At 38.3% G+C, this 16,223-nt stretch overlaps 1 protein-coding gene across 13 annotated transcripts in view; it reads left to right on the top strand.

Annotated features, from left to right (window-relative positions):
- LOC126272966 (uncharacterized) overlaps positions 1-16,223 on the top strand; it is an 87,360-nt gene that overhangs the window by 57,359 nt on the left and 13,778 nt on the right. For 6 of the 13 annotated variants that reach the window (XM_049976392.1, XM_049976407.1, XM_049976425.1 and 3 more), the window contains one exon: positions 3,484-4,860. The exons of 2 other annotated variants lie outside the window; for them this stretch is intronic. In XM_049976392.1, coding sequence (XP_049832349.1) covers positions 3,484-3,486 — 3 coding nt within the window. In that variant the 3' untranslated portion in view covers positions 3,487-4,860. Of the gene's footprint in view, positions 1-3,483; positions 4,861-14,042; positions 14,686-16,223 lie in introns of those variants that run through there. 5 more of the 13 variants (XR_007549291.1, XM_049976441.1, XM_049976400.1 and 2 more) reach the window with 5 other exon arrangements.

A 16,223-nucleotide genomic window follows, 5' to 3' on the forward strand; every position in this document is an offset into this window, starting at 1 on the left:
ATATAATGGCAAACAACAGACAGTGTCCCTAGAAAGGGTGAAGCCTGCATATACACTGGCATCAGACAGCGAATTGTTTCCAGAAAAGCAAGAGGCAACTAAGATCACAACTGCAGAAAAGACAGAAGGAGAGTTGGAGCAAATTAAACTCTCAACGAGGCAAGCAAACCCAGAAGAAATGCCAGAAAAGTCAGCAGTTTACACCGTGGCCAGTTGATGTGTGCAATAGAAATACCCATACATTCCAGAAGCTCTGTGCTACCACAGAGGGGGTGGGGGTGGGGGGAGTGGGGGGTGGGGAAGGGTGGCATGGGGTGGGGGGAGGGAGTGTGGCGGTGTGGCAATCACCACACAAAGGATGGATCACACATGGTGCATTTAATGTGTTTGAAATGGTCGCTCTTTGGATTTAGACACTACTCTTAGCCTTGTTAAGTTCACTTTTTACAGTTTTGTAAGAGCAAGCTACATAGAAACAAAAAGTTTCATTTCAGCATTTCCAAGAGTATTTTCATTGGGAAATGGAAGAGGATGTAGATGAAGATGAAATGGGATATATGATACTGCATGAAGAGTTTGACAGAGCACTGAAAGTCCTGAGTTGAAACAAGGCCCCGGGAGTAGACAACATTCCATTAGAACTACTGACAGCCTTGGGAGAGCCAGTCCTGACAAAACTCTAACATCTGGTGAGCAAGATGTATGACACAGGCGAAATATCCCTCAGCCATCAAGGAGAATTAAGTCGGGTGATGCTGAGGGAATTAGATTAGGAAATGAGACACTTAAAGTAGTAAAGGAGTTTTGCTATTTGGGGAGAAAAATAACTGATGATGGTCGAAGTAGAGAGGATATAAAATGTAGACTGACAATGGCAAGGAAAGCATTTCTGAAGAAGAGAAATTTGTTAACATCGAGTATTGATTTAAGTGTCAGGAAGTCGTTTCTGAAAGTATTTGTATGGAGTGTGGCCATGCATGGAAGTGAAACATGGACGAAAAACAGTTTAGACAAGAAGAGAATAGAAGCTTTCGAAATGTGGTGCTACAGAAGAATGCTGAAGATTAGATGGATAGATCACATAACTAATGAGGAGGTATTGAATAAAATTGGGGAGAAGAGGAGCTTGTGGCACAACTTGACTAGAAGAAGGGATCTGTTGGTAGGGCATATTCTGAGGCATCAAGGAATCACCAATTTAGTACTGGAGGGCAGCATGGAGGGTAAAAATCATAGAGGGAGACCAAGAGATGAATACACTAAGCAGATTCAGAAGGATGTAGGCTGCAGTATGCACTGGGAGATGAAGAAGCTTCCACAGAATAGAGTAGCATGGGGAGCTGCATCAAACCAGTATCAGGACTGAAGACCATAACAACAACAACATGAATTAGCTCATGAAGTGTACAAATGTTAAAGCATTATATTCTCATTTAACACCAAAGCTTCCTCATTCCTTAACTGTGTTTAGACAGACTGCATCGAAATTGCGTTATATACTTCTAGAATAATAAAACTATTATTTAAGTAGGTAATGCAAAGTCCTTGTAGAATATATACAATTTATGGAGTAAATGTAGAGCCTGATTTGTGACAGTACACACTGGTAAGTCACTGTGGCAGAACTCCTTTTTTTTTTTACAAATACAGCACTGAGTGAAGGTAACAACTTATCAAATAGTAGTGGCTTGAGTCACACAGTTGTTAGCTTCCCATGTTAAATTCTTTAAAACCCTCATTTTTTAACACCTTATATGTAATAATTGAGTTATTAATGTAGTATGGAGGTACTGATCATAACAGGGTAGCCTTGGCTGTTCAATACCAGAGGAGAACAAGAAACAGTATTATTCCTACGAAAAACACTGCTACCAGAGATTGAAATTACATAGAATGTGCACTGAATATTTTCATTACTGCCATCAGGGAACTCGACCTTCTATTAAATCTCTAATGCTGATGGACATATCATCTTTTAATTGTTTCATGCTGTGCAGTACTGTATACCACATCTGACATGCTGTTCAGTTTTGTTAAGTGGTAAGAGAGAGAGTAGAATTTGACACACATATTTATACTTTATTTTGCAGTGTTTGCTCATTAGATGTGGAAAGACTCCATCTTATGGTCTCAATCTTTTCTTGTGCCTTTGAACCCAGCAAAGAATTTCACTGGTTCACCTATCATCATTCACTAGGCTACATGCCATGCCCACCACAGTTTCATTTTCATTACTATGGTAAGTATATTTTCCATTCACACCTGTTCCCTGATCCATATGTATATTTCCCTGTCTCTCCAAACATGTATCTCTTTATTGTCCAATCAGGAAGACACATTAAAAAAAAAAAAAAGCTTTTCACATGAAAATGGTACATCTCAGTTCTATACATCATAACTTATAACACAGTTTAATTAGAAACTATCTGCTTTAGACTTATTTCAAGCTTAGTTTGCCCATTATTTTTGTCTTGTGTTTTATTTTTATGTCCATATTCAAACATTTTTTATATAAGTTCTATCATTCGTCCATGGTTTAGTCGTAATTGACTAGCAGATATTTCCTTCTTCATTCTTTCACTTCCAGTATCTGAAACTACATCTTTTCATACCAAATGATGGTGTTGATATGGAATGACTCCTCCTTCAATTCCAAATCTCTCATTATCCAGATGAAGTCTAATGCAAGCTGTACCAATGACAACTATATTCTCTGTTATACTAATATGAGACAATTACTTGTTCCTGAAGGACTCCCTGTGCATATTTATTTGAAATTTAGCTAAAAATAGTCTCAAAATATGTCAAATCCAGCAAATGGTAATTCATACTAAATGGTCTATTCTATAATTTTGTTCATGACATGCAAATGGCGGAATGTACTGTATTACTTCTTAAGCTAACTTGTTCCTTTGCCTGATTAAAATAAGTATTTCTTTCTCCTCTGTAATAAATACTTTGTATGTTATGGGGGAGAGACTGGCTGGTGCATAGTTTCATATTTCTTGTCCGTTTCCTTTCTTATGTTTCATTCTTAGGGAAATGCCTTCACATGTAGATATTCTAAAAGCGTAAATTTGCAAATACCTTTAAGTGTTACCTTATCTCACACTAGCTTTATCAGTCATGACTGAAACATTACCTCTGAGCATCATTATTCTCTTCATACCTTGAATGGCTTTATCAACTTTGTCTGCATTACATCCAGACTGGCATTATTTTCCTTAGTAATGACGTGTTTTTGATTCATCTCTCAAACTAGACAAATGAAAAAAAAAAAAAAAAAAAAAAAAAACCTGGCTGAATACTGAATGCTTGTACAATTTGTTTTCTGTTGTTAGCTACTGTGCTATTGCCATCTGAACTGACGAAATATGGTTCATGCCCAATATAACGTCTGTTTTGTTTTCTTTATGGTTTCATTGTTTTCAGTTATCATCCTTCGAAATTTCATTGTATTTTGATGCATTCCCATTGTTGCAGTAATCTGTTGGCACAACATTTCGCTGTCACGGATGACCACAGTGCATTGGTATGACCACCTTGTCAGCAACCAGCAGTATTACATAAATGCAGGAAATTTGTGCAGCATTGCGATGGGAACTACACAATGCCTGGGGTATCTGCATGTCAACAAGACAGATGCTGGTGTGTATCAGGAACGACTGCAAAAAAATAAGCCAACACTGAATCTGTAACCACTGTTGAGTGGATGACTGCTGTGTGGTTCAGAGAAGCACTACTACTCTACCGCCATCCACTGGTGCAATCATCAACGATCGTCATTCTATGGGTCCATGGTGCTGTCCATGCTCAGCTATGATGAGCAAGGGTCGAACTAAAACCATTTTAGCCATCAACTTGCTTAACGGCAATTATCCCAGGTGCCGCTAACCAGATGTCAGCACCCTGGATGACACTATCCTTGCCTCAAGCTGCAGCTGGGCTAGTCAGCAACATCACATGGCTGTCACTCTGCCATGAGATAGGAATGTGTGGCAGCACTGGCTCAGCATTGGCAGCACTGGGTACTCACCTGGCACAGATGCACTACCCAGAGCCATGCATCACTATTAACAAGCTGGTGCCAGAATCCTGACAGAGCACCATCGACACAGACTGTGGGTTTGTGGGTTTGACCCCCCCCCCCCCCCCTCCTCCGCTCCATTTCCCCTTCCTGGATGTGGGGCAGTGAATCAATGGTGTTTGCTGCACCCAAGTGAAAAATGAACTAGGTTCACTCTGAGTGTGACTGCATCTGCTCCTGCTCCTATTAGAGAAGCTGCATGCCTTGGGCGAGGGGGTCATACTAGCCCCCTGACAAGTCTACTCCCGATCTTCTCACACTCCAACAGGTTCGATGCTACCCAGACTTGTCGATGTCATTAAATCTCAATAACATTCACAAATAGCTTTGTTTAATTTGACATATTATATCATATTGTTATTATCATTTGTTTGAAACTCTCCCATTTTATTTTATTTTTATTTTGCATGTTTAGTTCTGTAGGAACCAATAGCGGAGCAAATCTCTGTGGTCATGGAATGAGTCAATATATAAAATTAACACCAGAAAAATTAATATAAGTAAAATACAGTTTATATGAATCCTAAGCAAATGGCAAGCTCCTGAGAACATATGAACTGCCGACACAATAGGAGGAATGAGACATGAGGACATCCTTCAGTTCAGATTTGAAAGTGTGAGGTTTACTGTTAAGGTTTTTAAATTCTTGTGGTAGCTTATTGAAAATGGATGTACCAGAATGCTGTTTCTATTTAAGAGCTAACTCATGCATTTTTTTCTTTTTTTGCACTTGCAAAATATTTTGTGAATAGCCAAGTAGACTTGTTACATAACGATCACTTTTATTTGTCTCTGTGAATTTTAATTTTCTAAAATGATGAACTTATTGCTTAATTTAGTGTGGTAGATTTCTGCAAAAGGTGTGTCTAATAAGAACGGGAGGAAGGGGGCGGGGAGGGAGGTGGAAAAGCCCTTTATTACATCTTATTGTCGATTAAAGGAACCAACAAGGTATGTCCTAATGCCCAATCTGGACATTCACTCAAACAAGGTATCAGTATCCATACAATTATCAATCTTGTTTATTATTGCTTTATGGAGAAATAATTCAGATAGGATGACTGCCAACCTGTACCCCAGACAACGTGGTGAATCTAAGTCTGCTATCCTCTGGATTAAATGTGTTATGGGAGACACAGAGACGGGAGAGACTGCCAAATCACAAAATTGGCTGGAGACTTGAGGGACCTGCTAGCATGTGGCAATATGTAATCGTGTTTATCTTGGGCTTTGCAGTTAAGAGACACAAACTTCTGGGCTAAGACTGTTGTGAGCACAACCCTGGCAAGATTTAGCACTGTCCATATGTGTTGCCAAACTCTTCATGGTCTGGCAGGTTAGCATACAATGTATAGGTTTGTAAGAGGTCCTACTGATACATGGGAGTTCCTGGCACATTGATATTTTTACCTGTGTTGTAAAATATTGAGGGTTATGGGCTGAGAGAATGCGGTAATGACTTCAAGTTGTGGTGCAGGCCAGACTACTTCTATGCCCACACCTTTCTACCCTGAAGTTTAGCTAATTCAATTGCCTCAAAACTACCCTGCCTCTATTACTTTTATTTAGTAACAACATATTGCAAATTTATAGTACTCAGAATATAGGTAAGTGGAGTAGGAACATTAATCTGTACAATTATAAGGAAAATATATAAGAAAAACTGGTTTAAAATCAGGACTGGTGTTTTGCTACTTATGAGGGAAACTCCCCATCACTCCCCCCCCCCCCCCCCCCTTCCTCCCTCAGATTTAGTGGTAAAATGATCCAGTGGACCAGTGGACAGCCCGTCAGAAACTGAATGCAGATCAAGCATGAAAACAGGAAGCAGGTGTACTAGACTGTGTGAGAAAAAAAGGAAGAAAGAAAAGAAACAGTGAACAGTCCAAGAAGAATAGGGAGTGCAATGTAGAGCAACTGGGTTCACAAATGGCTTCATGGTTAATTGGTTACAGTGTTGGACTGCCAACTGGGTGAGCCAAGTTCTAATCTCTTTTGTGCCTTTTTTTTTCCCTTCACTTTCGCTTTATTAAAATTTGTGTCTGTTATGTGGTTATGTGGTTTATTTATCTCATTACACACAATTTTCAAATCATTTGATTTGATGTACAGGAGACATGCCAAGGTTTACAAAAGAATTTTTTTCACTTTTTTAAGACAAATACAAAAGTTTACATTATATTTTACATTTCTAAGTTACATGTACATAAAATAATAAGTGTAATACAATCCCTGTGTTCAGTTTGTGAAGCTGTCCTCAATGAATTCATTGACAGAATAATAACACTTTTCCACGAGAAGAGTAAAGAGCAATCTTTTCAGTGAACCCATTTCCATTTTAAATATATTACTGCCTTTTATTTTATTGAAAATTTTTAACCCCATATACTCTGGTGTTTGGGCATAAAGTTTTAAACGATATGTTGGAAGTTTGAAGTTATCTCTGTGGCGAGTGCTGTAGTTGTGGTCAAAACGGAAAGTGTCTAGTGTATGTTGATTTCTATATAGGAACAACACCATCTCATATATTTAAAGTAAGGGGATAGATAGTATTTTAAAATTTTTTAACAGTGGTTGACAGGATTCCCATTTTTTTGCAACACACATGTTTCTAATTACTTTCTTTTATAATATTAGGAGCCTAGTGACATTTGCTGAATTTCCCCAGAAGATTATGCCATAACGAATAACTGACTCAAAGTAGCAGTGATAAACTATCTTTCTGGTATCCATGTTTGTGGCACCTGACAAAATACACATTGCAAATTCTAAGTTGTTCAGCTTATTTGCTAAGTAATCTATGTGTACCTTCCAATTTAAACTTTTGTCAAGATTTAGGCCTAAGAACATTAACCTTGCAGTCTGGCACAATAACATTTTTTAATATAGAATCACCTATTAACAGAAAATGGTTTTTGTCATCTTCTTTGTTCGTTGCACTTTTACGTGTATCCTTCTTATTATATGAAACTGTTTTCCATTTATACTTATCACTTGTTTCACTGACAGAGTTCTCTGTGGTATTAATCGCCGTATTACACATATGCGGATGTTTGCCACTTTGTTCAGTAAGGGGTTGATTTCTACATACGCAGGATTTTCTTTCAATAACCAGTTCAGAATTTTCTTGTTTCAATGCTAAAATTTCCGCTTTCAGTGCTTCAATGTCACTTTGAATCAATTTAATAATTTCTTCTTTTGAGTTCACGGTACTTATGAGTTCAGCCGTCTCAATACACAAACAATTGGACACGACCATGGAAACTTGTCTTTTATGAGTTTAAAATTCACTTTCGCACATTTTTCATGACACCAGTAGTTACACTTCACACAAAAGATGCCTTTCATGACGCGTTTCGAACATTCCCTACATGATGAACTATTTAATTTAACCTTTTTTGAGGACTGATATGTGTTACAACACTCTTCTAACGGCGCCATCTTGACTGTTGTCATGGGGGTAAAGTCCACTTGCAACAGCGAGGCTTAAGGTAGAGACCTATAATGATGGTTGATTCTGGACAATTACTCTATTAACAGCTGAATGGAAGTGGCTTTCAAGTGGGAACCGCAAACGTTTGATGACCAGGTGACAAGTCAGCTGAATCCTCCACTGGAAAATACATCTGGTGTGTCATACCCAACATTAGTGACAGTATGTGTGTGTCATATGATAGGAATCTCTCGCACCTAATTTTTGTGACTGGTAAGTGAGTGAGATATGTTTCTTTGCCAGATATAGGTGTTCATGTGGATGTGAATGTGATCACTCACAAGGAAATGATGACTACGTAATCGTTTGTCATGTAAACTGTAACAAATGAACACAAGACTTTTACAATCACACAGTTTCTCTGTGCTCTGTCAAAACATATGTTTTTAACGTTTTTGAAGTTGCATTCCATTATGGAAGTCTCGACTCTTGAATTCCTTTGTTGTAACTTAGTTCACACTTGTTTATTTGTTGTTTTCATTTCTGTGAGACATCAGTATGGTATCTTGCCTGCTTGCACTATTCATCACATTTACTTGTGATGCTAACTTATTTTTGTGGCAACTCATAAAAAAAAGAAAAAAAAATCTGTTCTTTAATGCACTTGTTGCTCTTTGACCATTCACTGTTTCTATGTTGGCCTTTTTTTCACAGTTCTGTACACTTTCTTCCTGATTTCTGCTTGATCTGTGTTCAGTTTTTGATGGGCCATCCACTGGGGCCATCTTACCACTAAATCTGAGGGGTGTTTCCCTTGTTAGGAACATAGCAGGGAGGAAATATTTGTGTAGACTTAATTTAAAGATGGAAAGATCTCTAAAAAGAGTAAATAAAACTGATAATACACAGAAAACCTTACTTGATAGTGGAAATGGCGTTTTCAAGTAAAAGTAAAGTAAAACTCCTCAGTGTGAAATTATGGTTATGATAACAGAAACGATAGAGGACATATGCTAATAGAATTTGCAAGACTAGATTAATAAAGTCCAGTATCATAGGAAATAAGAAGAGGGCAATCATTTAGTAAAAAGCAAATTATGTTGTGGGTATGAAGAGAACAGAAGAAAAGAACATTGCAAATGGAATGAGGCAGCTATTAAAGAGGAGCTGAGAATTTCAGGCAACAGTAATATGAACATACAGAACATGTTGTATTACACAAGATTATTCTTAAATGTTTTCAGTAGGATACAAGAAGATACAATGAAAATACACTGCTCAAAAGAACCAGGGAAAATTTGTATGAATCCCAATTATGTTGAATCTATTTTGATAGACAGTACCTGTGGTCTTACTTCATAGCTCGAGGCAGTCACTTTCAGTGTTTACAACAACTAGTCATTAGCCATCTATCAGCTGTGTTATGTATTACAGTATCAGGTGACCCCTCAGGAGGACATGAATACTGGTGTCCCACATTCTCTAGGGAGGTACACAGATGGCAGTTGTCATTTCTAGACATTGTATTCAACCAAGCATGTGCAATGCAACACTCAATGCAGTGCAAGTTGCAAGGGTAGTCTATTTGATGCAAGGATGGACTTTCCATTGTGCTGCTGCAGATGCCAATGTTTCTCCATCTGTCATCCATAGGTTGTGGACACACTGCAGGGAGACAGATCAGTACACAAGACAAGCTGGACAAGGTTGCTGATGCATTACAACCTTTGATGAAGATCAATATCTAGCCATCTCTGCAATGCACTGTTAACACAGTTACCATCAGTGCACTGCAATATGATCTCAGAAGGACCACTGGAGCTGCTGAGGTACAGGTTATGAGAAAGGACTTTATGATCCAGATGTTCTTTTCAAGTACCCTACTTGACATGATAATGTCTCACAGCTTGCCTTCAGTTCCCATGTCAACTGGCAACATTGTCACTGGTGAAACATGTTATTCGTACACAAGTGCAGAATTTCTCTGATGCCAGGTGATGGCCATGAACATGTGTGGAGACAGCATAGTGAGCGGTGGTACCTGCCAAAGTTTGTCCAGGAAATCAACAGATTCTGCCAAGGTTCTGTGATGGTATGGGGAAGGCTCAGTGTTGACAGCCATACGGATCTTGTTATTCATTGTTGCCTCACTATAAGACAGTTCACTGAACAGATCCTGTTGGACCATGTGGTGACTGTTGCATACAGTGGTGACCTTGAATTCCTTCCAGCATGATAACGCCAGGGCCCATGTGCCAGGTGTCACCAGGGACCTCTTCTGAAGTCTGGACATCGAAGTAATGGAGTGGCGAATGGTGAGTCCTGACCCAAACCCCATTAAACATGTGTAGGCCAAATTCATGGTTGACCTGTTTCACCATGGACTCTTCAAGAAACCTAAAGGGCTCTCACTGAAGAATGGGAATGTATACCACAGAGTGACCTCTGTAAATTTATTTAGAGCATTCCATGTAAGTGTCTGGCAGTGATAAAAGTTCACAGAGCACATACCCATTATTGAAGTTCTTTAAGTTCAATAACAAGCTCCTAGTATGGCAGGAGGAATGATTGTTGCAACTTTGTTTTCAACACCAGTCCAACATTTCAGTAACTGCTATGTAAATAAATAAGGATATAATGAAGATTTGTTGTTTATGTCATTTATGAAAGATAAAGGTATAATTTGGTAACAACCCAATCCTCAATTATTGCTCAGTGGAGTATGGATGATGCTGAAAGTCATGTTTCCCTAATTCTTTTGAGCAGGGTAAATGAGAAACAGAGCAATTCAGCAAGAAAATGAAGAAAATATGCTGAGTATACACTATATTTTACTCTCAGCAGTCCTAGAGGAACTGTTTAGATCCTTGATCTGGGAAAATAAAGACAAATTATATGTCACTGAATCATGTTGTTAACCACCTTCATTTTGCTGACGAAATTGTACTGTTTGCCTGTAGTGCAGCTACATACCAACAACAAATGGAAGAATTTAATAAAGGAAGTTGGAAAGTAAGCCTGAATAATCACTTAAAACAAGACTACAATAATGTATATATTGAAAAGAAACTGTTACAAACAAACAATGAAGTAACAGAATCATCTGTTTTTAAGACATAATTAATTACTACTGCAAAATAAAAAAAAAAGAAAAGGAAATGGAGGGGGAAGGGTGTGGGATAGCAACACAGTGAGGTGAATGAGTGGTACATGGACCAAGGAACTTATCTGCTGACTTCCCAGAGATAAGAAAAGATCGATATGATGACCTAATGGATGTTAGGTAGATGATATTGAAAAACATGGATCATAATAGCTGAAAACTGTGAAAAGTTTAGAGGAGGCCTTTATCCAGCAGTAAATGGTGGTGATGATTATCCCCTCACCCCAAATAGTCTTATAACACATATTTCTGACTTCCTCCCTGATGAGTCTGTGTCTTTCTTGAATTTTATCCACTTTTACTCTGCATCTTACAAAACTATGGTCACTAGCAATTAGTATGTGTGTGGTGTGTGTAGGGGGGGGGGGGGGGGGGGGTGTGCTTACATATTGTCTTCTTTGTCTTGTCCACAGCTAACTAAGGACTTGGAATGATAGCTCAGAATACCTAGTGGTCTTCTTTCAAAGTGCCTGTCTGCCACTCGCTATCTCCTCTGAGCGATGAATAACCATCTACTCTATTTCATATTATCAAACAATGGAAAATCCAGGAGGGAATGTAACAATATTATGAAAGGGGTAGTTGCTACTCGCCATGTAGCAGAGTTGCAGATAGGCACAACAAAAGGACTGCCAGAAATGCCCATCTGCAACTCAGCATTTTTACTATATGGTGAGTAGCAAATATCCTTTTCATAATACTACTTCATACTGTTGTTAAATTACACCCATGCCTCATAAATGAACATCACTTTGTATTTCCTAAATACCTTACCCCTCGAGAACAAATATGTTATCTGAAAATTGTCTATACTGAAGTTCAAGTGATCAACAAAAACAAGGAGAAGTATTCAGCCACTGCATTTGCAAGTGACACATTAAAGTCAACTTTTGTTTTCATAGTCAGCTAAATCATAGTACTAGAGTATGGAAGAAAGACTTCTCAATGACTTTTTTATTTTTTTTTATTTTTTATTTATTTTTTTTTTTTTTGTAAAAATTGCCACATGAGAATCTCAAGATTATGTAAAAGGTTACATAAAACATTGAGAACCACAAAAAAAACTTTAAAAATTGTTCAAGGGAGCAACATGCTGAATCACAAACAGGTATTTTGGTTTCCCATGTATAGTGAATAAACAGATCCACAAAACGCCAAAGGAAGAACACTTTTCAGGTCATGTAAGGCAGGTAACTGAAGTTACAGCAAAGATAAGCGTAGAATACCTTGAGTGCTTCCTTAAATTTGTGGTTACCTTTGCTGGCTATTTATGCAAGGGCCCTATTTTTGATTCTGAGTGACTGCTTTTGATTTTTCTTCAGTGGGGAAGTTTGCTGTGCAATCTACTCAACATTGTGCCACTAGAAAAACCTCTGATGTATGAGGGTAAGTCAGTTATTATCCACAAAGTAGTTATGAAATTTTATTGTAATCAAATAGGAAACTTACAACAACATCATTTTTCGACATAGTTCCTTTTGAATTTCAACACAATTGGTCCATTGTTGTACAAGCTTCCTGATGCCCTCATAAAAGAAGGTTCTCGGTTGAGCTGCAGGCAGGGAATGCACTGCTTCTCAAATTGACAGCCCTTTAATGCCTGTTTGAATGGACCAAACAAATGACAGTCAGAAGGGGCAAGTCTCACTGTAACGTACACTGTTTATTGTTGTGCCCCTTTCCCCATAATGTTCTAGTAGTGGATCCTGTGCTTCCCAAAATACCATTTTCCTGCAGATGGTTGTGTCTTGAACTTTTTCTGGCACAGCGAATTTAGATGTTTCCATTCCATACTCTGCCATTTACTCTCTGGCTCGTAATGATGGATCCATGTTTCCTGTCTAAGAAGTTGTTCCCTTCATTTCCATAGTGATCCACTTTTTGCAGATGTTCAAATGCATTTGGTTATGCAACTGTGTGAGTTGTTTTGGGACCCATCTTGCACAAACTTTATGAAACCCAAGTCTGTTGTGGATGACTTCGTAGGCAGAACTGTCACTAATTTGAAGACGATGTGCTGCTTCATCAATAGTTAATCGTCTGTCTAAGAGAATCATTTCACATGAATGCTCAATGGTTTCTTCATTTGTGGTGGTAAATGAACGTCCGGCTCCTTCATCATGCATAACACTTGTGCGAGAATTTTGGAATTTTTCAATCCATTCGTAGACACTTCATTGTGGCAAAACACTGTTCCCGTACTGTACCGAAAGTCTTCGAGGAATTTTGCCCCCTGATACGCCTCCCAACCACAAAAAACGGATCATTGAACATTGCTCTTCTTTGGTGCAAATAGACAGTGGAGCAGCCATGATTAACATCACGGCAGCAAGAACCTAGCAGCTTGAAAATTGCTAAGATATAACAACAAATAAACAAAGCATATATCATCAACATAAAATGACAGTACTACCAAAATAAACAAATATATAACTAAGTTGTGGATGATAATTGGCTTACCCTCGTAGAAACTGAGTAGCGAGTTGAATTACAATACAGGGTGTACATAAAGTCAGGGAACACTTTCAATTATTTATTGCACAAGAACCAAACATTGTACAGATATCATACATATGTCATTTTGTAGAGAAACCCTCAGAGTTGTTTTTTTTTTTTTTCATGTATACTGCCAGAGCATAGTTTGGTAATTTGCTGATAGTCAGCACTATTCGCAAACATGACATGGCAAGTTCAGGTTTGATGCAAGCTTTCTGTGTGTTGGAGTTTGACAAAAACAAGTGTGCTAAAGCTGTTCTACATAGGTTTAGCACCAAGCTCAGTAAGAGGCCACCAACAAGGCACAACAAATTCATTACGACAGGTTGCTTGTGCCCGGCTAACAGAAGCGGATGTCCCAGCATGAGTGAAGTGAATGTGGAATGCATATGAGAGACATTCATTAAGAGTCCAAAGAAATCAGTGCATCGTGCATCCTGTGAACTCGAAATTGCTCCAATGACAGTGTGGAAAGTCCTGCGACAGAAGCTGCCTATGGAACCATTCAAATTGGAGCTAGTGCAGAAGCTCAATGATGACAAGCATTTTGAGTTTTGTTCACAGTTGCAACAATTGAATGAGGATGGGGATGTTATTGTTGATCGCTTAATTTTTAGTGACAAAGCCACTTTTCACACTAATGGGGAAGTGGACAGGCATAGTTGTCGAATCTGGGGTACAAAACATCCACATGAATGCATTGAATTTGAGTGTGATTCCCCAAAGGTCAATGTTTTTTGTGCGTTGTCATGTCAAAAACTCTAAGGGCCATTCTTCTTCACAGTGAGCACTGTCACTGGATATTCCTACTTGAACAATGGCTGATACCTCAAATGCAGTTGAACTCTCTGTTTATCTTTCAGCAGGATGGAGCTCCACCCCATTTTCATTGTAAAGTTTATGGGTACCTGAATGTGGAGCTGCCACGTCGATGAATCGGCCATGCTACAGAAGGGGACACCTGTTTCATGAAATGGCCTCCCTGATCGCCAGATTTCACTCTGTGTGACTTTTTTATGTGGGGACACATTAAAGATCTGGTGTATGTACTGCCTCTACCTCATGATGTAGCAGAGCAACTGCCATAGTCGACAATGCCATGCTGGGATGGGTAAGGAAAGAATTCAATTACTTTATTGATGTCTGTTGGGTCACTCATGGTTCACAATTCAAATGTTTGTAAAAAATACTTTGATTTTCTCTTCAAAATGCAATATGTGTACAATGTTTAGTTCTTGTGCAATAAATAATTGAAAGTGTTCCCGGACTTTATGTACACCCTGTATAATGGCTACCAGGAGCAAATTATAGACATCATGTATGTCTCAGAAAATAAACTCTGATGTGTCAAATTAGTTCATTACTGAAACTATAAACAAAAAATGCGACAGTAAAGAAGACATTTTTCTAGTAAGAACTGAATTTTTATTTTAAATTATACACTCTCCATCCTTGATTTCTGTTTATTTTTCTTGGACATACAGGTTCATGCAGTGGAAAACTCTGCATTGTGTTTGTTTACGATTGTCAAAATTTACAATATATCCTACGTAATTTCTCTCTTCCAATACACACATTTTTTTTCATATTGAATATAAACCAACGGCCATAGTAGATCAACATATAATACAACTTTAAAACATCTTGTCTATGATACTTCAAGAGAACAGATCAAACACCAGCAAAAAGAAATTTCCAGTGCAATTATTAAATCCTGCACTCACTTTCATGGACTCCCTCCTGAGTGCACTGAAACATTCTTTTTTCCAGCATAACTTAACTACTAGTTTTCTGTTGTAAGCTTGATTATCTTGTTCAAAATTTATAAAGCAAATTTTGAACTCAACTAAATAAGGTGTTACAGAAAGCTTTATGACTGGTGAATCAAATATTCATATATTATCATATGAGGAATAGTGTGTAACAGCTGCAAAGCAGCACTCTGTCAGTCTAGATTCTCATAGTAGTTTTTAAAATAAGTTTCGCTAGTAATGTGAAATTTGTTGGTTTGCACACATGCATGACAATATTTGTGGCTTGACATAACGTACAAAAAATTTCCAGATATTCAATACACCTATGATTCCAGTATTTTTGGCTCAGTTAGCCTGTATCGACACCTGTAAAACAAATCAGGCCTTTGTCTTTCTACACAGAACATACAGCATGACAATGAACTATATGAAATAAAACTGTCATAACTTCTGAACAGTTTGTGTTAGGACATTGAAACTGTATGGTTGGCCACAGGGCATGATGCGAATTAGCATGAGGTATGTGGTTTGGTTTAGCGATGAAGCTTACTTACATTTGTATGGGTTTGTCATTAAGCAAAACTGGTGCATTTGGGGACTGAGAATCCACATTTCCCAATCGAGAAGTCTCTTAACCCTCAAAGGATGACTGTGTGGTATGCAGTGTCCAGTCATGGAACAATCAGTAGGATATTCCTTGATGGAATGGTGGCTACCAAACAGTACGTGGAAGTTTTGGAAGACGATTTCATTCCCATCATCAAAAGTGACCCTGATTTCAACAAGATGTGGTTCATGCAAGACAAAGCTCAACCTCATTGAAGCAGGAGAGTGTTCGATGTTCTGGAGAAGCACATTGGGGACCGCATTCTGGCTCTAAGATACCCTCAGGCCACTGGCATGAGCCTCAGCTGTCCGCATATTCCTCGGGTCCGAACACATGCGACTCCTTTTTGTGGGGCTATATTAAAGACAAGGTATACAGTAATAACCCCAAAACCATTGCTGAGCTGAAAACAGCAATTCAGGAGGTCATACTGAAATTTAGGGGATTTCTGTTAGTACTCATTTAGATAACTCCATACTCTTCATTTTTTTTAGAATCTATTGCCACTTTTCGCACCATACAGATATCTTGTCACAATAAATTTTACAATTGGTCTTGATCTTCTGATGACTTTATAAAGACTGTAAATGACAGAATCACTTGCAAATAATTGAGGGGATCAGAGTGTCTCCTCAATTGTTTATATAGATTAGGAACAACAGAGGACCTATAAAACATGATAC

Source organism: Schistocerca gregaria, chromosome 1 (assembly GCF_023897955.1).
Source record: "Schistocerca gregaria isolate iqSchGreg1 chromosome 1, iqSchGreg1.2, whole genome shotgun sequence".
NCBI lineage: Eukaryota > Metazoa > Arthropoda > Insecta > Orthoptera > Acrididae > Schistocerca > Schistocerca gregaria.